The sequence below is a fragment of the Aptenodytes forsteri genome, unplaced genomic scaffold, assembly GCF_000699145.1.
Source record: "Aptenodytes forsteri isolate BGI_AS27 unplaced genomic scaffold, ASM69914v1 Scaffold193, whole genome shotgun sequence".
In the NCBI taxonomy this organism is placed as follows: Eukaryota; Metazoa; Chordata; class Aves; order Sphenisciformes; family Spheniscidae; genus Aptenodytes; species Aptenodytes forsteri.
In genome coordinates this window covers 17,424,942-17,447,210 of record NW_008795405.1, presented here as the reverse complement: position 1 = coordinate 17,447,210, position 22,269 = coordinate 17,424,942, and the positions used below count along the sequence as shown (strand labels likewise).

At 35.6% G+C, this 22,269-nt stretch overlaps 1 protein-coding gene across 3 annotated transcripts in view; it reads right to left on the bottom strand.

The window, feature by feature from the left end:
* Positions 1-21,720, bottom strand: part of KLC1 (kinesin light chain 1) — a 29,602-nt gene extending 7,882 nt beyond the window's left edge. For 2 of the 3 annotated variants that reach the window (XM_009280876.1, XM_009280874.1), the window contains exons 1-12: positions 21,460-21,720; positions 18,427-18,657; positions 16,232-16,310; positions 14,024-14,249; positions 13,421-13,508; positions 12,592-12,693; positions 11,762-11,935; positions 11,514-11,613; positions 10,596-10,645; positions 10,440-10,507; positions 8,871-8,979; positions 5,161-5,322 (exon numbers count right to left, since the gene is read on the bottom strand). In XM_009280876.1, the coding sequence (XP_009279151.1) occupies positions 5,161-5,322; positions 8,871-8,979; positions 10,440-10,507; positions 10,596-10,645; positions 11,514-11,613; positions 11,762-11,935; positions 12,592-12,693; positions 13,421-13,508; positions 14,024-14,249; positions 16,232-16,310; positions 18,427-18,657; positions 21,460-21,720 (1,650 nt within the window). Of the gene's footprint in view, positions 1-598; positions 1,237-5,160; positions 5,323-8,870; positions 8,980-10,439; positions 10,508-10,595; positions 10,646-11,513; positions 11,614-11,761; positions 11,936-12,591; positions 12,694-13,420; positions 13,509-14,023; positions 14,250-16,231; positions 16,311-18,426; positions 18,658-21,459 lie in introns of those variants that run through there. The other variant, XM_009280875.1, reaches the window with a different exon arrangement.
* Between the last annotated feature and the right edge of the window lie 549 nt (positions 21,721-22,269).

Sequence of the window (22,269 nt, the reverse complement as noted above, 5' to 3'; positions counted from 1 at the left end):
CTTTACCAAAACAAAAGGGTTCCTTCCAAACTGTAGCAAAGATTTCTAAAGTATGAAGACATGCTCAAGCCATGATTCATAACAATTAATAAAACCCCACCACAGTAGTCAAACAATTCACCATCACCATGTTACCATTTCATATGAGCGCACTGTAGTTAACAGAGTACAAGCCCCAAGCAAAAGCATTCCATCAGAGTCTAAGAAAAAACTGTTTTATTTTTTCTAAACATCTACATTACTTGCAAACATGTTTGTTTAATCCTAACATCCTTAAACAAATATATTTCTGATCAGAAACATGTATGGTTAAATTCCTATGCTTCATTTTAACTTTCAAAGAAAATGTAAAACATGATGAAATGAATTTTTCGTACATCACATTCATGTTTTACACTGCTATGCTGATCCAAAGAAACTTCCAACTGACCACAATTCTATTTTCAAATGTTTTACTCTGAAAACAAAAAACAAAACCCAACAGTTTAGTAAGATTAGAAGTGACCACTTCCTACTTCATAGAAATCCTACGTGATTATGAAAGAAGAGTTGTAAAAGAAGAAAGTAAAGTACTACTAAGCAGACAAAGACAGACACCTGAGTTGGAGTGAGTTTATTAGAAGTTAGAAAGACAAATACACAAATCACTGAACACCAAGATTAGTAGAGAAAAGCATAATTGCCAAAATCTCACACAAAGACTAAACAGCAATGCTACTTTAGAATAATCATAAGTGAAGACATCCAGAGTTCCATAGTGATGTTAACCATGTAATAGGTCTCTAAATACATTTTAAAGCACTTGGAGAACATGCCTTACTGTTACGGGTTTTGGTTTGGTTTTCTCCTGTAAAGATCACCATCATGCCATTTCAATAATACCTTGTGTGATACTTTTAACTACCTTTTTTCCATAGTGAGCAGCTACTTATAAAGTTCATTGTTACTTTTGTTTTTTTTTTTTTACTAATGTATTACACAGCAAATGGTTGTAGTAACATTTTGTATGACTAGATACATATCTGGCAAAGCTACACATGTACAGAAATAGAAAAACCAAAAAAAGACACCAGCACTGAAGGAATGGCCAGTTTACAGGGAAGTGTAGCTCTGACAAGAATCTCAAGGGGTTTGCTAAAACACAGCAGTCAGTACTGAAGAGAGAAGTTAAAGCTTGAAGATGGTGCACGCCCGTCATGCAGGAGACAGTATAAGAATCACAAAAGGCATCTAGGCCTGTCAGAAACGGAGAGAGAAAAACTGAATGAAACTGTTGGGAAAAATTCAACAGTTTTCAATTCTGAACAGTTACGTTTACAGTATTTCTAGGTCACATTCAAAACAATTTTTTCCAGAGTTAAGTATTTGGACTGCCCTTAAGTACAAAGAGCAGGCCCTTGCAATTACCAGAAGGTACATCTTTATACAGTTTCACCTATATAACTAATATGCGACTTACAAACAGGCATGAACGATGCTGTGCATTCTTTAAGTTAGCATTTGTGTAAAATACAAAACACCTTTAAAAAGGAATAGCTTTAGTATTACCTTTTGTAAACAAACAAAGGATTTTTTTTCCAGCTGACATTAACACAAAAATAAAAATAAAGGAAAAAAAAAAAGGAAGAAAGGAACAGAACAAGGTGCATTCATTTCAGCTTTAACTTCTGTCAGGAATTTTCCTCAAAACAAAACTGCAAGAAGAAAGAGGTCTTCCCCTAACCTCCAGACAAAATTCTGTTCATTCCTTTAAGGAATTAGAATCTAACTGACCTCACGAGTATTTTTTAGAACATATCTGTGTCTATATGTATTATCCAGTTGGAAACTTCTGTACTTTCCCTAATGCAGTGAGGCAGCTGAAAGAATCCACCTTTAAATATAAGCTGTGATTCAATTTACATGCTTTCCATTCTCAGTGCTAAGTACAGAAACCATTACTGATAGTCTTAAGATACCAGTTTTGAGAACCTTTACCTATAGCAACTGGAATGAACAGTAATTAAAATTATGCTCGCAAATGCCAAAATGCCTTGCTACCAAGTGATTAGAAGATCAAAACCTAACCGAGTATTTATGTTTCAAACTGAATTGCATATATTGTTCACACTTTTAAAAAAATAGACTTCAGTTTTGCAGAATTGAATAAATTGAAGTCTAAATTCCAATTGGAAGTGTTAGATCAGTGAAAAGGCTAATTATTCCTATGGTCTGAAACCAGTGATGCTATAGTAGTGATAATGAACCAATGAACAAAGGCAAGACAAATTTGGTAGATATAGAGTATACCTTTTATTATGCTAACTAGCACATTAGGAATAAGCAGACAAGCTTTTGGGTATTTCAAATCCGAAATAAAACCACTGAACTTCCAAGTTAAACACTGACTGCATGATTAACAAAACACCTTTAAAACATGAGCTTAGGATAAAAAAAATTCTTAAATCCAGTGTAAACAAACAAACAAAAGATCAGAGATATCCATTTCTATGGCAAAGATTAACTGCCAATTTTTATGTCACTCAGAATGAGAGTCACCTTATTGCTTTTGCTTACACCTCCCCACCGTCATCTCCTGTACTTTGTAGTTGTCTGCTACAATGCTGCTCTGACTGACACTTTTATTAACCAAGAGCAACTCTTACCAGTTAGTCTATGGTAGTGAAATTTATTGCTTTTGTTTCACACCTGAATGTGGACTGATGTGCCCGAAAGCTTGTCTTTTTGAAGCACATGGTTTAGAATAATAAAAGATACTTCCTCACACTAAAAACATTATCTTAAACACTATCATACCACAAAGATTTTTATCTGTCCTCCAACTGGCTGCAAGATCAAAAGTGCCCATTACAGATACCCACTGTCATTTTTAATACACAGACAAAGTAAGGGATAAAAATCTTGAGATTTCTACCTTGAATTTTTAAGACAAAGTATTTCTTTGCATTTTCAAGTATCTTCGCTTAACTTTAAGGGATGGACTTTAGATGAAACATGTAAACATGCACTACACAACCTCACTTAACTGTTAAAATGAACATGCTAATAAGAGATTTACTTCCATTTCAGTTCTTTTTGTAAGAATGTAAGACATTACATCAAAGCATACAATGCTTAATAGTGATTACACTCCATATGGAAGTCACTTAATTACAAAAAAATCTTCCAACATAGTTTTTTCGTTGAAGTTTGTTGCTTTACACACGCCACCTATTCTCTGACAGCGAAGAACGTAAGCCAGCTTGACCACTTCAGAAGAATTTAAAGGGAAAAGGCAGGCCTCTCTTCAGGCTCTGCACACAAAGTATGTGCCTGATAAAAAAAATTCTACTATACTTTATGAATCAGAATATTTTGTCTGGAGGGAACACACAAGGGTAAAAAAAACTACATGATATAAAGTAGAGGGAAGAACAGCACTAAGATAGAAACACTAGCAGGGTAGAGGGAGAGTGAGTTGCCCACTTTATGTAATAGATGTAATACAAAATACCTTCTCTTAAGAGGGGGGGGGGAAAGAAATAATGAAGACGAGAATAAAGCAATGCCACTTCAGCACACTAAAAATGAAAAGTTTGTTTGCCTTGACAGGTCAAAATTTAATTTTTCAGATCAACAAATTTTATCAGAGTTTGATTCAAATATTGACCTAGAAATACTGTCTATTGCTTTTCCAGAAGGCCTTTTCAATCCAAAACCTGCATGCTTGTTTAATTAATGTCAATAACAGAAAGAAGTTTAATCCATTTAGAACATATAGTCATGCAAATTACAGCGAAAATTAAGGGAGGAGTACAGTACACAGTTCTAACGCTGAATGGGCAAAATGAGAATTAAGAAAAGTGTTATCCAACCTTACTTCAGCTTTATTAATGATGCAGTATTATTCACAATAGATGCTGATTGACTGTCTTGGCACTGAAAACACCAATGCCAAGAAAACAATAATAAAGAGACAAAAGCAAAGATGAAAAGAACATTCTCCTTTAAGACTAAAGTAGTATGTGTTTTATCAAGGTTTCTTTGGAATGCTAAACTTTGTCTCATGTGGCTAAAAAAAGAAAGGAAAAAAAAATATAGCTGTTGTAAGAGAAATGAAACTTCAGAACACTCAATATTGCAAAGTAGGCTACTTCCCCTCCCATACAGCAAAAGCAGGCAACAGCACTTTTATAACCTAACAGAATATTTTCAGCAGAACTACAGCTGGGAGTTAGTTAACAGTGCAATATGTATCCCATTGCTGGCAATGGGATAAAGCATGGGAAAGCTGGTGACAGAAGCAAACAACTATATAAGCCAGATCAATAACTGAAAGCTTCTTCCACTGTCTTTCAAACAAAGGAAAACAATGGTTAGAAAAATGCATATGTAATCACATTATGTATGTTTTTACTTTATGACAATCAGTGTTATACAGTGAAGCCAATATATGGGAAACAAATAGGAACAAGCCCTGACTCCAGTCAAATTCTAATACGGGAAAGTGATACTAATATTTCACTTAAGAAATGTGAAGTTACTATCACCTTGTTATGTGATGGCACTGCCTCTTAAAATGGGTTGTACAGCAGCTTGAAAAGTTATGTTCTTTCCTCTAGCAAGTTGGGTAAGGAGGAGATTGGAATTATTTTAGTGTTAGACTGATCACTTTAATTTACTCTAAAACTGCTAACACTTAATACATCTCCAGAGCAGATGTTCTTCGTGATTCCAACAGATGCAGTGTTTTTAAAGAAACATGTAAAATACGGGCAAATATGGCATCAAAAGGACAAAAGCAGAAGTAAGTTAATTGCCAGAATATTTCTACCAGTAAAAGGAAACCACTGACAAGCAATTGTATACCAGACCATAACCAGGACACTCAATCAGCATTAAACAACTTAAATGCAACTGCTTGGGATTCTTGAAGAAATTTCACCATTCAGGACAACAACAGAAAGCATGTTTTAAAATTTTAAAATATTACAATTTTTTACATGTTATGAAAAACAAAATGTTACTCTTCATTTCTTAATTGATTCTGCAAAATTACAAAATACAAAGTAGATCAACCAAGAAACTACTGAAAACACAATAGGCTGGTGAATGGACAACCGTATTTGTTATGGTGATAATTTATCTAGGCTATTTTCTTAAACTGTGTACTGTACTTACCCCATTCCATTCTACGCTCATACTCACTTCCTCGCCTCCATCAGGACCACTCTCGTACTTTACCACATCAACATTGAGGCTTTCTCGGCTTCGCCTTTTTTCTATGCTCTCAGGGTCATTCAGCACTTCAGCAACTCTCTGTTTATGAACATTGTCAAGACCCTGAGAATTAGGTAAAATAGGAAAAGGTTTTATTTTATTACGAGCTGTATTAATCTACAACTTACACATAATAACCGTATCAAGAAAGAAGTCAATCAAACCCGTAACTCCATTTCCCTGATTCTGCCTTCAAAGGGCAGTCAAGATGAGTTGTCCTTTATACATTGCAGGAATCAACATAGCATGAAGTGAACGGACAGTTTGGTAGTTTGAGAATTCAGTGACTTGCCATTCTTTTCCTCCTTCCCTAGCACTTGTCAAAGCCTCATGGTGTTTATGTCACTCACCTGAAGCCATTTGGCCACCAGCTTAATATTTAAGCAATTTATAGATCATGAACAGTCCATGGAATTCTCAGTTTTCCACCTATCAAATGGTGCAGTATTCACCCACCTTTGGAAAGAATGTTGCAGGTGTCTGACTGTCTAATACCTAAGACATAGGTTGCGTTATTTGAAAATACTGACATATGACACTTGGCACAGTAGTATAAATTATCCTTCAGAAAGAAGTCAAATAGAAAATGAACTTATAATAGAACAGACTAGATATATGGTCAATAAAATACATTTACTTTGTGTTAAAGAATGCCCATCAATTACCAAATAATCCTTTAAATATCTTAAAAGTGCTAAAACACCTTCTGTGAAAACCCTGCACTAAAAATAAAGGCAAAATCTTTAACACAGAAACTAGAAAGTAACAAAGCTCAAGTCATACTTATTTTCAGTTTTGTTTTCTTTATGATAAACCTACTCCACATAATAAACGGTATTTGTTGACAGGAAGAGATCCCACATGAATGCCTTACACGTAAGAAAATACTCTGCATCTTTCACTGTGCAGTGTTAGCAGCAAATGCAGCAGGGGATCTGTGCAACAAATCAATAAAGTCTACCACAATACAGAAAGTGAAAATCATGCCAAAATTTTACTTTTAAGTAAAGTGCATGAATAAGAATGAAAGTTGTTTTAGTGGCATGGAGAAATCAGGTTCCTGGTTCCCTCATCGCTGCTTTCCACTAACTGAAGAGCAGAACAGCCCTCCCTAATGGAATTCTACAAGGAAGCATGAAACCAACATGTAATGATCATTTATTTTCACTTCCACGTGGCTGTACGGTGCAGAAAAGTGGCTAGAGCTCTCAGACAGTAGAGAAGCGTAAGCCCAAAATGGCTTTTGCACCAAACCCTTTACCAGCACAGAACACAAAAAGTATAAAATTATTTAAAATCATCACTGAGGAGGTGATGTATCACATAAACCACCTCTAGGCTCTGTTCCAAAGCTATTGTCTCTCATTTACCTCACATGTTAAAAAAAAAAAAAACCACAAGGGACAGGGAACTGCACTTTCCTGGTTCGTTCGATTCTTGTCATGAAAGATGAAGGACAAAACTTCACTGGTCTTCAAAAATCTAGCATATACATCCCAGCAGCTAAAGCAAACAAAAAAAATGCATGAAGGAGAACAAAGCTGTGGAGGACTAATGCTTTTCCACACCTGGCAACAAAAGTACCTCTCTGCTTTTAGCTCAAAAGGGGACATGCATTAACCCTGTCCGTCCTCCTTTACTTTAATGACCTAGAATAGAAAGGTAGTGTTAAATGCTGCTAGTAAGACAGCATTGTTTCCTACATGTCCAAATCCAGTGCTGTGTGTAATGTGATATATTACGGTATAATGGTATAGGTGGTATATGATGCACCAATGAAAATCTGAAGCATGCTTAATAAAAATAAAGTAGCAGCAGCAAGCCTCCAGCAGGCTCTGTGGAAAATGGAGACAAGGTACAGTTTTTCCAGCGGTACTGGCAAGCCAGAAGTGGACTGATTAAATAGCGACTCCAAAATTAGAGACTTCTCCAATAGCAAGATCCTCCCATAATTCCCAAATAATCAATTCCAAGCTTCACAGTAAAAATTTGAACTTGAGAAATTGGTGTTCTGTTTTGGTTTTTTATATAAAAAAAGGAAATAAACATAACTACAAGCTAAGTTTTCTTCCAGTCTTCTTATTACTATTATATTACACCAATTTATCCTGGTTGTTATCTGTTCACACTAAAAAATTATCACGTGTAATGGCAACAGTAAAACTAAGAACCAAAGCGAATATGTTAAGATGCAGTGCACATTCACTTATCTTCAAATCACATTTGAATGAGACACACACCAAAAATGAACCTTCAGTAAAAGTATGTGAAAATCATCCTCAGTAAAAGAAAGCATCTGTATCGGCTATTCCCCACCACCACCCTTGAATTTTCCTTTCTGAAGAACTTTTCTCCCAGATTCATACTTTTCGCTTACCAGTTTCGTTCCATTTATTTGGCAAACACTTGCAAGTTTTCCATCATTTTTTGTGGAAGGAAGAACTTATGCCACCTTATATCAAAGGGAACTGTTGCTGAATTCACTAGAAGAGCACGAGGTTTGCCAGGAACTTTTTTGCTCTCTCCCTTTTCCAGAAATCTGCTTCTATATACAAACACTGCACTATCATTCTTCAAAATACAACTTCAAATCAGTATAACTAAATAAAAAACAGTACATTATCAATAAAGATATGACCCATCACCTAAGTCAGTTTACTTCAATTTAGAATTTGAGTTTAGAATTTTACATGGACATATAAGGAAAAAAAAAACCACAAGACAAACCACTTCTGAAAAAAATACAAATCTTATTTACTATTGCATAAAAACAAAATTAAAATTGAGCTTTCCAAGGTTTTTTTTTTTATTCATTTATATTTTCTTATTTTACTTTCCATTTTAACACTGACTGACAAGCCATGTTTGCTTGTCCAGCTCTTCTATGAAAGACATTGTATCAAATCATCCAAAAGGGAAAGGAAAAACAAAAAGCCAATAAAACCCCAACAAAACCAAACTCTCTCCCCACCTTCTAAGACTGTGAGAAAGGGTTACGGATTTGAGAGCACAGAGACAGCACAGAACTTCTCCACGTTAAAAGAATAATAGTCCCCCCCTTAAACTGTAATATCCATCCCATCGGCTTGCGAAAGTAACAGAAACAACAACTGGTAAATTTATAATGGTCTTCTGAAGGTCTGCACCAGTCGCAGTCAGTCATATGCAGAAACAGAACATTTGTAAGTTTGACAGCTCCTTATTAGAAGTAGAACAGCATTACTGGCAAAGGAGATTATCAACAGAAACTCTCAATTTTCCCCTAGCTACAGTCTCTTTCCCAGGAGCTGTAGCCAGCTGAGGACTGCTGGCCACCAGAGGACTGCTGGCCACTGCAGCGTTTTCTGCTCTTCGGTTTTCCACATTATTTCACTCCCAATTTCAATCATGCCCCTGGTACATGGTGCCACTGCCCTAGCAATTAACCGTTTTGCAAGTGTTAAGATGGTATCAGTTTATCACCAGTTAAGACTGAAATTAGAGGGCGACACCAGGCACCAGACACCGAATAGCTAAAAGTTTATATATTCTGCATGTACGATAGATACTGAAGTTGACAATCTGCATGACCACAGTGCAGAAATATCATTAAGGCAAATTTTCATACTTGCCTGTTTACGAGATCTCATTGCTGCCTCTTCTAATGTTTCAGCAGCTTCAAATTTGCCCTGCCGTCTATAAAGTGCCCCAAGGTTCTTTAAGGTAGTTGTTACTGTTGGGCTATTTAAAGAAAAAAAAAGTATATATTTATATACACACACACATTCAACTCTTCTCAATTCACAAACTAATAAAAACTTAAATTAATATAGTATTTATCATATTTTTTGTAATTATTTAGTAAGTCTCCCTTGAAATATACTATACTGTACTTCACATACATGGAAAACCCTGTTAACCCCTTTCAATGTGCATTAATGGCTCACACTATGATTAGTCAACAGCCCTGAAACTGGAAGTTAGTAACTAGCCTCTAGATCTACTCAAGAGAAAACCGGAGTGCTAGATCCTTGTGTTTCTCAGAAGCATCTCGAGGTGAAAATTTAGCTCAATCTGAGTGTGTCCAACTGAATAACTGTGAAGCTTCCAGAAAATATGTCTACTCATTCATACAGTGACCATTACTGTAGCATGTTAGTCACAAAACCAATTACCCGTTCCTTTCATCAGCTTTTACTTAGTACCCATTTGCAGTTTCTATGCATTCAAACTACGTTTGAACAATAAAGGGAAAAAAAAAATATCGCATATTCCATTAACAAGTCTCACACTCCAACAAGACATTTTTGTTTCAATGACACACTGAGAATTAGCTCAGTCACAGTATTGTTGCTTGAAGTTTTGCTCCAGTAACAGCAGAGAAAAGATTTCCTCATGCATTAGAATGAACTAGTACATGAAAAACAAACCAAAGTGTACTGCACCCAGAGTTCAGGATGGAGAAAAAAAGAGCAGATTTCAACAGTACAAAGGTTCTATTGCTTGTTAAATACAAGAATTCAAACACTGAAGAAACGAAAAACCCTCACTGAATATTATCAGTACTAGGTGCAGGTTTTTTCTTACATTGTACCACCTGCACGTTAAAAAAAAAAAGGCAGCTAATGAGCAAAATTAAAGCAAACAAAAAATATTTCACTAAGCATAATCCAAGCTGAAGTCCTTGTTTCTCTTCTTCCATTTTAAGGTACACATTTTCATTCACACAAAACTATATTTTTCAAGCTTTAGAAACTCAAATAATGCTGAATCGTGGCAGTTTAACTTTGTTTCTTGTGCCAGCTGGAAAACTCAAGGCTCAGTTATTTGCACAGTCTCCTTTTTGCTTCTGGCCCTCTCTAGAGGTATTGCTGGGGCAGGGAGAGCACGTATGCCAACCAGCAGTATAAAAAGAAAGAAAGGTGACCTATGCTTCCACGTGAAGGACTGCCAAGAACACAAGTGGTGAATTTTTATGTCACTTACTAGATCTAACCAGCCTAGATTAAAAGCAGCCCCAGGACTTCAAAATTGCCACTGTGTTCCTGAAACCCAGTCTTGGGACCTGAAATTTTAAGACTATAGTCTTCATAGTCCTAAGGCAAGCAGCTGGTTTGGTTTCAGTTTTAAACATGCTTTAATCTGACATTTCTGGATACTGGGTATTACCACGTTGTTCGTCCTGTAAAGAAATTACCCACCTGTCAACTTTGCAAGCTTTGTACCAGCCACCATATTCTCCAAAAGATGTGCCATCTTTTTGTTTTCCCTAAAACAAAAGTAACATTGAAGAAAAGTAACTGATTTGTAACTTAAATAGTAAAAGCTCCAAAAAAGATTTATGACAATGGCCTTACTTTGCATTCTTCCCTTTCTTCCGCATGCATCCAAATAGGCTTATTTTCATCTGATGAAACAGAAGAAAATATTTTATAGAAGTACAAAACTACAAAGTATTCATTGTTTGATTTTCACCCTTCTGAAGTTGTGAACCAGAGAATTATACTATTACAACTACAAAAAAGCTTACTGTCCATACTACAAGCAGCAGATAAATAAAACATGCACCTCTTCTTTTATAGTTTTACAGTTCTGTCTTTTCTTATCTGAACTTAGAAACAGTTACTTCTGAGAAGCTCTGAAGTCAGTATATGCTGTCATCAATTTGTCACGTGCCTAGTTCTGTGCTTGAAAACACGCATTTATTTCTTTTATCGTAACAACTGTTTTGACATCTACTAAGTGGTGCATATGCTACTGTCACGGAATGCAATGAAAATTCTTCACTGTGATGTATAGTTGATAAAATGCATTTGACTTCAATGTACCATGTAGTTCACAATTTAAGGGTATTTTCCCCATTCTTTAAATGTATTAATGGAGGACTCATATTAACAACGTATATATCATATCGTTAAAAAACCTGCACTGACTTTTTCCTGTGACTGGAAAGTGACATACATTTTTCTGCCTCTACAAAAATACCAAAATTGGTTTTGGTTGGGTATAAGAAATTATGCCAGAAATAACAATCCATAAAACAAACCTACCAAGTCTACCTCACGTAAGAAAAACTCTCCTTTTGAATCAAATGTTACTGCTGTATCTAAATGCTTTCTTATGATGAATGTACTTCAACGCATCTATAATCTCACTCTAAGATTGTTTTCTGCTTGAGGTAAACTTAATCAGGATACAATTAGCTTCCTGCAGATTTTATTTCATAGTAACTATGAAAGTGAAACATACATTCAAATGTAGGGACTGTTTCTTACCATCTACAGAGCCAAATTCCCGTTCATGAGCACGAGTAAGAATCTCTTTGTATAAAGTTTCTGCTTGCTTAAATTTGCCCTGTTTTAGATAGCAGGATGCCTGAAAACAAAATACCCCCAAAGAGATATATCAGCACGCTGTTTTATTTAGCTTGAGAAATAATAAATACAATACATGCTGAATAAAGGTGCATTTCAATTAATCAGAAATTTTACTTTTTCTTTTATTTACTTTATAAAAGGCTTACCAGGTTATTCTTTGTTTTTGCAACATTTGGATCATCTGGTCCCAGTTTAGTTTGGTAAATCTCCAGTGCCCTCTGATAGTAGTATTCAACCTCCTCATATTTACCCTGGTTCTGGCATAGTAAAGCCAAATTATTTAATTGTTTGGCAACATCAGGGTGATCTTTCCCCAGAACCTGAAAATGAAATACCTTGAATTAAAACATTATCCAATCATCATATCAGGGTTTAGAAATGCATCATTTAGAAATACCCCGTTAGTTTTTATTCCTCATCAATTCAACATGAGGATGACAAAAGCAAAATTTGCATTTGAACGATATGAAAATTGCTCAATTCTATTACAAACTGAGAATGCTGCAGAACAATTTGTAGCAGGAATAAAGTAAGTAGTATAATAACATTATATGCAGCATATCATACAAAGAAGCCTGAAAGATGCAGGCATTCAGTCTCATGGACTAGAATAAATATCCACATAGTCATAGAATAATCAACTTAAAATTTTTAATGATGTTTCATTTTTAATTCCAACGCTCTTGTCAAATCAGAGATTACTTAACTATCAAAGGGGAAAGAAAAACGTAAAGAAGGTTAATTACAAAATACAGAATTTATAGTATATCCAGAGTGCTCTAACAGCTCCACAGGACTACTGGAATTTACTACTGTTTTCAATTTCAGACACTGCTAACTACTAAGGCATTGCTAACTCTGTGGTTATCTGGCAGATCTACCCAACCGAAACATCAAAAAAAAAAAAAAAAAGTGTTTAACTTTGCCTCCTCTCTCAAAAAATCCACTCAGAGGTGCTGTATTCTTTTACTCATACCTTTTCTCTGATTTCCAGAGCTCGCTTACACAACGGTTCAGCTTCTTTGTACTTCCCCCGTTTACCATAAAGTACTGCAAGATTGTTTAGAGTTGCTGCCACCTGTCAACAGTAGAGAAATATTAATTACACTGGAATTTACCAATAGAAATATCTAACAAATGAACACATCTGCAATGCATTGATGTTTTCAAATTTTCCATGCACAGGGTAGACCTCTTGAAATTTGCAAATGAAGAAATAATTATTGTTGAATGCATACACACACAAGTGAGGAAAGGAAAAAACCAAAATCACAAAATATTTTTGCTTCATTTGTGGAAATTTCATTTAGTGCATAGATTACGTTCTTCTCTTATAAAGTTACCTCTCACATCTATACTCAGAGCTGCCCTGCTTCACACAGGCTACATGAAGTGAGATATCACGTTAATTTTAAACACTAAGTACAAAAGCTTGATTATTACATTTCATTTAAACGCAGCAGTAAAACAAATCAGAAGTACACCTTCAATTTGAGTTTAATCAAGTGATTTGAGTAAGCAAATTAAAATCTTTCTTCCCAAATTAATTTCCCATAGAAAATCCATGCAATCCGAGATCAAGTATGTGCAAGTCATTTGTGGTGAAACAGCATTGAATACAATGCTCAAAAGGTACCTTAAATATTTAAGAGAAAACAGAGAATGTTATATTGTGGCCTCCTACCTGTACTGTTTAGAGATAAGCCAGGTCTTAACAACTTTCCTGTTGAGTTTAATATTAAAATGAGTTGAAAATAATTCAGTGAAAAACACAACTAAGAATACGATATTGCATGTATACAAACCGCTGGATGATCTTTGCCCAAAGTCTTTTCGCGGATAGCCAAGGCATCATTCAGGAGATTTGCTGCGTCTTTATATTTGTTCTGGTCTCTAAATTTTAAAGAGTCATGATTAATACTGGGGATTCAGAAAAGAAAGTCATAAAAATGAAGCTGACTTCAGTACTGGCCTAAAGATGCTAGTACAAAAGAAGAGTAATTGAGAATATATTCAGATATCAGGAATTAAAAACCTGAAGCTGTAACTGTAAAGTAGCATGCTGGGTAAGGACTAGCATGTACTACTTCTACACTGCTGTCCAATTTATACCTCTAGATTATCTGTAAGTGCGTAATCAAGACATGCCCCCTCAGTAGACAAATTAAAAAAAAAAGTCTCAAAACCAGCTTCACTGCCAAAACAAAGGCACAGGCAAAAATGCAGCAACTTGTTTGACTTTTAAGTACAGGAAGACATATAAATATTGCAGGACCCTCTTGAGGATTTTAATAAAAAATAGGGCAAATAATACAACAGTCAAAAAAATGTTAGTCTGAACATTAACAGGTTGTAACCAAATATTAACTATTTATTTAACTGATATTTATCTATGTCAGTATACAAACCTGTACACCAAAGCAAGTATGTTCAACATAGTGGCAACATCAGGATGATCATGACCCGAAGTCTTCTCCAGATCTTCAAGAGCTTGTTTACAGAGAGGTACAGCAACCTCATATCTACCTTGGGAAGCGTACTGAATAACAAGATTATGAAGGGTCCTTAATCTTGCTGGAATTTCATAACCACCTTGTTGGGCAGCAGCTGCTGCACTGCTATGCTGCTGTTGAACTGAAAGAAATCCGCAAGATTTCAAGTTGTTTAAAAGATGACTGTAACTAAAACATCTAACATTACTGCTCAATGACACAAAATGAGACTCACTGAATTTTATTTCTTCAATACAAAGCATTAGTATTAGAACACACTTCACAGCAGTCATGATGTCTTGAACAGTGACAGTGAAAATATGACCATTTTATTCTTCATACTCTGTCCAGTATTGGATTAATATTATTTTACACTTCTATTAGCTCAAAGGGCCAAATGTAATAAACCAATGAAGAAAGTAGGAAACTATTTCAGCTCAGCGAATCATTAACAATTCTCAAGATTATATCACAATTTTGCACTTACAAATATTGACATTTCCCTCTGGAAAGGAACATTAACACAGACAAGCCAAATACCTGCAGAAAAGCTTGAATGATTTGTCCTTTTTCCTTCATTCTCCTTCTCTAAACATACAAATTTTTTTTGTTTTCCTTTGTTTGCGACACCAAGGAATACTTAAGGTTGGCACATAAAGGATTAAAACACCTTGGATGCCACTAGTAACAGTTGCAAGAGAAAAGGCACTGAGTCATCAAAGCCAGTATCAACCTTTTGGTTTTACTTACTAACCCTCAGGGTTAGCCACTTCTTTTCCAGTAGCCCCTTACCTTTGTTTGTTGCAACCCCCACCCTCCCACACCCCCCAAAAATCTACTACCCTTTTTCTCTTCACCTCAGAGATTTCTGGGAAGATTGAGAAAGTTACCTCTTACTCATTTTCGTTCAATTCTAGACAACACACAGGATAAGGGCTCCAGCTGTGAGCCTGACTTTCTTCTCTCCTCTCTCGTTGTTTAATAGCAAAATACACTCTCACAGCAAGTGATTCTACCGACCTTTTTAGGTCGGTAGAATCATACAATTCCAAGCCTACGTCCACAATCACTGCCTACAAAAGCACTGAAGCATTTCAGTATTTTTCCTGGAGGTCAAAGAAATTACTGAAATGTCAACTTTGTCTTCTGTAAAGCTAAGTAAGGTAGATTGGCTACACAGATATAGGGACAGCTTTGCCGTTCAATTTTCATACTACAAAATTCTAGGGAAGGAAGAATGAGCTCAGGATGGAGTTCATAGTCAACACTAACCTATTCTAAACCCTTCAAGTCTTCCTTCCATTGCTGGCTATGGATAGCATTACCATGCTATCAAGCATGCAGTGTATCTTGCATCTGTGCCCATAAAGGAAATTCGAAACTCTGCTGATTACAAACATGGGACCCTTCAGACATTTTTTCTGAACTCATTTGTCTACTAAGAACCATTATACTACTAGAACACTGCATATACACTACAATATCAATACATTATATAATATCAGCTTTATACCCATATGAAAAACACATTTCACTAAGCAAGCCTTACCTATTAACGGCTTCTATCAACCACACTACCATACCCCTACCTCAAACTTCACTGCATATTCATCAGTCCTTTTGATCTGAAGACAATACTTCTAGAATGAGTAGTAAAACTAAGGAAGACAATCTTAGCAAAGGAGAAAAGAGTATATGAGAAAGACTGCGTACTGAAACCTGCCCCAAAATGTTAAATCAGATTATTAAAAAGGTCATTAACAGAATTCACCATCTGGGCAGACCATCAAAAAGCTTCTATGTTTCAGAATCTGCCCTAGTCACTTGGAACAAACCTCTTCCATTCTGAGGCCCACAGGAAAGACTGTGGAACCAATTTTGTACTGAAGTCAGCCCCAAGAACTTTACAACAGCTAGTAAACTCTCTTTAAAAAACTAAGCCCCAGTTTTGTACATATTGATGTACAGAATGTATATCAATGACTGGTTTCCTTATTCTAGCAGAGGCATTCACCACTCCACTGTATCCCAGAGGACCCCAAGCATGGATTCATTTTTGTAAAGAGCATCTTTATATTCTGCACTGCAGAAATACACTAACATTGTAATTTGAAGTGCACTTACTTCCTTGTCCTTGGTCATCTTCATCATTGGGAAATAAGTCATCCAAAGGCTCTTTGGTGGAATCTGTATCTTTATCCTCCTATAGAACAACCCCAAACCCAAACAAATCGTTACACTTAAATCTAAGGCATAAAGGGACAGTCCATTTAATCAGCAACATTGAAGGAAAACCCCACATCCAGAAATTAGGAATTGCCAAGAATAACATTTCTCACAGAAGTTTAATGAAGGTCTTATGTTCAAATGTATTTACATACTCTGTCCCGAAACAATACAGGACACCTTCAGAAGAGCCAGGAATAGAAATCAGGTCTCCTAGATTTCAGTCTCAATTTAAGCAGACAAGAACACATTTGCTATTCTTACAGAGACATTATACTTAATGAAAGTACCCAGCGAAGAGTGAGTGCTACTGAATACAGAATTGTCCACTCTACTTTTTTAGTCATAAATGCAGGTATAGATGAGCAAGGGAGAAGAATAAGGAGATTCATCTCCTGAAGGAGAATGCAGTTGCACCAGCACCTTTAATTCTGTCACCTCAATTTCTGAGTACTCAACTTCTGCACAAATAATAGATTTTGCAATTGTGATCTGTAAGGTTCAAAAAGAAAAAACACACTCGAAAGGAAGTTCATCTCCAATAGTCTCCATCTGGAACCATATTAATTTCTGTACAATCCATCAATGTATACTGATTTTAAACATCCAAAGATCATTCCAAATCCCACAATCATGTAAAATAAAGAAACAGATCATCCCTCAATCCTGTTTCTTAAATGTGGAGGCTACATAATATGAATAGTTGGAAGTTCTCAGAAACATTAATCTTAGTAAGGAGAAAACCCAGGAGCAGAACACATTTCTATTTTTCTGGCTCTCCATCCAACACCTTTTTCCACAGTTGAGAAAAAGGCAACTGCTGCTGCTGGCATTCAAGTTCAATGGTGGCAAAGTGGGTGCTCTCCAAAAACAGCAGATTGATGGGACTAGATCTCAGATGGGAAGTTCATAATTTTAAGTGTGCTGATTCCAACCTCACACTGAGTATATACAATTGACTATTTTCAAAGGCTAACAGAGACTGCCCATATGGTTAGTGAAACTATAAAGATACTTTGCTTACTTTGACCCTACTTGCCAATTAAACTTCAAATAATGGTGCTATTTAGGCCATCTGCAGATTACAGTTCAACAGTTAGCACATCAAAATCCCAATATTCCTTCCTCCTGCCCCTTTTCTAAACAGGCTTCACTGGCAGTATTCAGCTACAAATACCAACTCATGAAATAGCACTGAAAAGTTCCATGTGCAACTGACCAAAACAACTCTCACTACTCACAATATGTTAAAAAGGATTTAGTCAAGCAGTCAATTAAGCATGACTAAAATGCATACATTTTCAACCATTATGTTGCCGAAATAATTGGTTACGAAAAACTGTTCGTTCCAAGATGCAGCTGAGAAGGTCTGAACACACAAAATGAATTATTTCTCTACAGTACCATCTAACTTAAGAAAACAAAATAAAAGGATAGCAAGAAGGGCAAATAATTCAGAAGTCTTTTTAACTGCTAAGTTACTTCTGTAAATTAAAGTTTTATCCATTTTCTCTCTGAATCTAAGAATCAGTAACACAATGGGCTAGCTAAACATGACTGAAAACGTGCAGATGATCTCGATGTCTGGCAGAAGGTCATGAAAGGGGATTCAGTAATATCCTTATCCTAATGTAAAATCTCAACAGATATAAAAGCTACACATCTATTTCACTACACAAAAATTAAATGTTTTTCTTGCAGTCAAATAAGCCACGTCCCCTATGTACTTAGAATCTCTAATAATTTACATTTCCCACTTATTTTAACTGTTGAATTTACAGAAGGAAATTTTTGGCTTGAAGTTCAGCTTTTTTTTTTTAAGCTAACATGATACTAAATAAGTATTTATGCATTTTGACCCTCAGTATTTTATTAATTATCAACAGACAGTAAAACATTTACTGTCTTAAAATAAGAATGAACTGAACTCTGAGAATCTTTCTGCAAACTATGTGACACTGGTATAAGGCAAACATTTTAATGACAAGTTTATGTTAGAGACAAATTAAAAGCTTGTATCTGTCATTTCTTGGTAACCAGGCAGATTACACCACACGTAAATGTAAGGTGCTTTTTACTATACAGCTACTTACTGATGGTGAAATATCATCGTCGTATTTTTTTAATTGATTCATGAATTCTAGATGTTTCTTCTCTTCCTCCAGTTGAGCCACAGATTGCTCACTTTTCTGTAATTTCTGTTGTGTATTGGCTAGTTCATCCCGTAGCCACTGATTTTCCTGGCATAGCCGGCGAACCTGAGCACGCAATTTCTGCTTCTCTGATTCCACTGCATTTAAGTGATTTGACAAGGCCATCATTACCTAAAAATACAAAAGGTGTTACATGACATACTTCCTCCTGAATGCAGTTCTGTATTGAACATGAAAGACTTTTATTATTTAAAACCTATGTCAGCTGTGAAATCTGGTAAACATTCAGATTTCTCTTCTTTATATATCTAGTTCTCACTTTTCGTCCAAACTTTTTTACCATTTGCTCAGCCAGAATTAACCTAGAGGAACTCTTTATTAATGATTGTTTTCCATGATGCTATCAGAAGTCAAATTGGTTTAGAATTCCCTGAAGATTACATATCACATTAAAATACATGAAAAATTTGAACTAGGATTTAGATTACTGAAATAGAAATCTTCATTCCTCTAACATGAAATGGAGCAGTAATACTTTTAACTTGAAGGATCACAAAAATAACCTGAGAACACACACAAGAGTTCTAATTTAGCAGCTTTCAGACAGGAAAGGATTCATACACATGCTTACAGTTCATAGGGGTGAACACCTCAGCATAACGATAATACTTCAAAGGGACAATTATACTACTGAGATCTAAATGTGCAACTGAACACACAATTTATATAAGCACTTTATATATACATATCATAAACTTGAGCGTGCAGACATTCAATGAATGTGTTTGAAGAGTCACGGAAGATACACACATACAGAAGATACTCTCCCTTCACTCCTTATGTAATCTCCCACTAGATACACGTAGAACAGCTGATAGCAATCCCAGGAAGCACATCTTGTAAGAATGGGCAACTGGTGATAATAAAAATCTTCTTTTAGATGAGTTTGACATGCCCAGGTTATTAGTATTTCATCTCCTCTTTTTCGTGTTTCTTTAAAACAAGTTAGTTTGAAGTGGTTTTAAACTAAGTATTTAATGTGAAACGGATGGTGTCCTTAGCTGAAATTTCAGGTTTCAAAAAATACATCAAGCCTTTAGAAACTACTTTTCCCTATAAAGGGAAGAGAAAAATCCAGGTGTAATTTCCTAATACCAGTCCAAATCTCCAGACTTCAGCACCTACCTATTTACATATTCAAAATTGTTAATAATATAAATTATTTGGCCTATTCAAACAGTGGCATTTGTAACATCAAAAAGTATATTTAGGAAAGTTGTGATAATAGGGTCAACATACTCAAGCAACATTCTACAAGCTACAATGGCAAACCAAAATCCTTTGCGATCTTACTCTCTAGAAGTAACTGAAAGAAAAGTTTGATTACTTCTTCAGCAAAATCAGTTTCATTTTCATGGAAATAACATGTGTCATCAGACCTACATCCACGTCACAAAAACATCTATAAAATATTTCCATATCTTAATTTAAATACTGCAAATCAAAAAAAAACCAAACTACATTGTTGCAACCCAAAGTGTGCAGGGAGAGTAGGCTTATCAGGTCTGAGAGTAGTAGTCTGAAGTGCAGTTGCTTTCCTAACAAAGGCAGTAAATGCAGACTTCTTGGCTCCTCGCCACCACAGTTCACAAAACACTACGTGGGGCAAAGAAGGAAACAACATCTGCAACTGAGGCTGCTGAATCTGATAGAGCCAAGAATCAGAACTAGCTTTTTGGAGTCCCAATACCATGTCAAAGTTAGGAAAGAGAAGCTACTCATTCACTCACAGATCTTCTGCAAACACCCATTAAAGGTAACTCAACTATTGCAATTTTATTCCATATCTCTTCTAGTATTTTCTTCCAATACAAGGGATCAAAGCTTGAACAACATACTAGGGCCTGACAGTCTGTACCATAATGTCCAGGGGTTCTACATTCCCATGGCTGGTAACCCATATTTGTTCATTCTCTCAGGCCTCAATTTACTGTGATCCAATGCATACAACTTCCAGATCACTGAATAATAATAGCTCGATCCAGATGAGAAGACTGAGCACAGTTATAGACCAATATAAAGCCTATTAATATAAAGTTAACTCACTGGCATTTTCAACTCATTTGCAAGCGCTCTGCCATTTTATAGTGATGAGTGTGTCGCATCAGATTGTTTCAGGTTTTTGACCTAGTACAAAATACCCTAAAGCTGGACTGTAAATATAGTCCTGACAACCTGACTATGCATGCCTCTTCTCACTCATCTTCTGCAGACGATACCTTCATCGACTAAGATAGTTCACAGAAGTTAGCTGAGTCCTTTCTTTAACACATCAGTGAAAGTTGTTCAGATTCTGTACTCGATTCTTAACCTTTAAAATGTTTTTCAATTCAATTTTTGTTTAGTAAATGTTCAATAAACATTAGAGATTCTTAAGCTCCAGGAGCATTGTAAGCTACTATAAAGAATCTCAGAATCAAGGGAATAAAAATATGAATTTAATGTTACGGCAGAGCTCAAAGGTTGGAGCAAATTCATTTATTTGTGAGACCTCCCCATGCAACAATTTAGAGTGAAAATGCCAGTGCTCAGTTCCTGAGCTGCTCAAACATTACCTGCCTAATGCTGTGGAAAAGTCTAAACAGAAAACAGCAACTGTCTCACTGAAGTGAAGAGGAGCTCAGTTATGAGCTTCAGTGCCTTAATACTGAATGTAATTAGTTCTGTAACACAGCAAGACAGCCAGTATCCACCTCTATTAAGTACAGCAGTCTTTTTCCTTAACATACAATAACAACATAAATGACCCAGCACATTGCTAATATTCAGTAAGGCAAACTTAAGTCCTTCAAAACTGATCTCTGTTTACTTCAAAATTTCCAATTATAGGTCAAATAATGATCTTTCATTTATTTTTTTTATACCAAAAATTCATTCAAAGTCTGAAATGCTTTATTTCTACTGCAATTTTACCTGTGCTTCACTAAGGCCAAGCTCCAGCATTTCCAGTGACTTTCGAATCATGTTTGATTTTTCTTCAACCAGATTAGTTTCATCATCTTTCTTCAAACATTTCAGTGTTTCAAGTAAGCTCTGTAAAATTGAATTGTGTTCATTCTTCAGTGCCTCTAGTCCATTAATCACTTGCTTAGTTTTGGCAATGATTTCATCTTGAGTGAGCTTCTCCAACTTCTCTTCCTTTAAATACACCATTGTGGACATGTTTTCATACATTCTGAAATGGAAGAGTACACTAGTTAACCCAGAAGTAAAAATAAAATAAGCAATTCTCTATAACTGAATAAAGCTTTCCTTTAAGAAGTCATTTAAACATACAAATCTGAAATGTATATTCAGAATGTAATGAAATTTTTGCACAGCTTTTACAGTGTTTTAAGTCCTGGGTTTGAACAGTGTTTCAAGTTTTCCAGCTTCCATTTCCAGAGTTAATATTAGCACTAATTCATAAGCCAAACAACAACGGAAAATAAAACCTGTATTATAATATGGCAGAAGAATTTCTAACAAGCACTGAAGAATCAGGCTGCATCTCCAGGATGTGCGAAAGCAAACAAAGTAGCTGGTGAATAAAAGATGTACTGTAATATAGTTATTTGCAGACGCCACTGACCTACAACTACCTTTACCAATATCCACGAACTAGAACTTGAGGAATTTGAAGAAATACCATCCAACCCTCTAAAAGGGTTGATCAATCAGTCAATCATGAGAAAAATCATCCTTTTCCAGTAAGAAGGAAACACCATCTTCATCCTTTTCCAA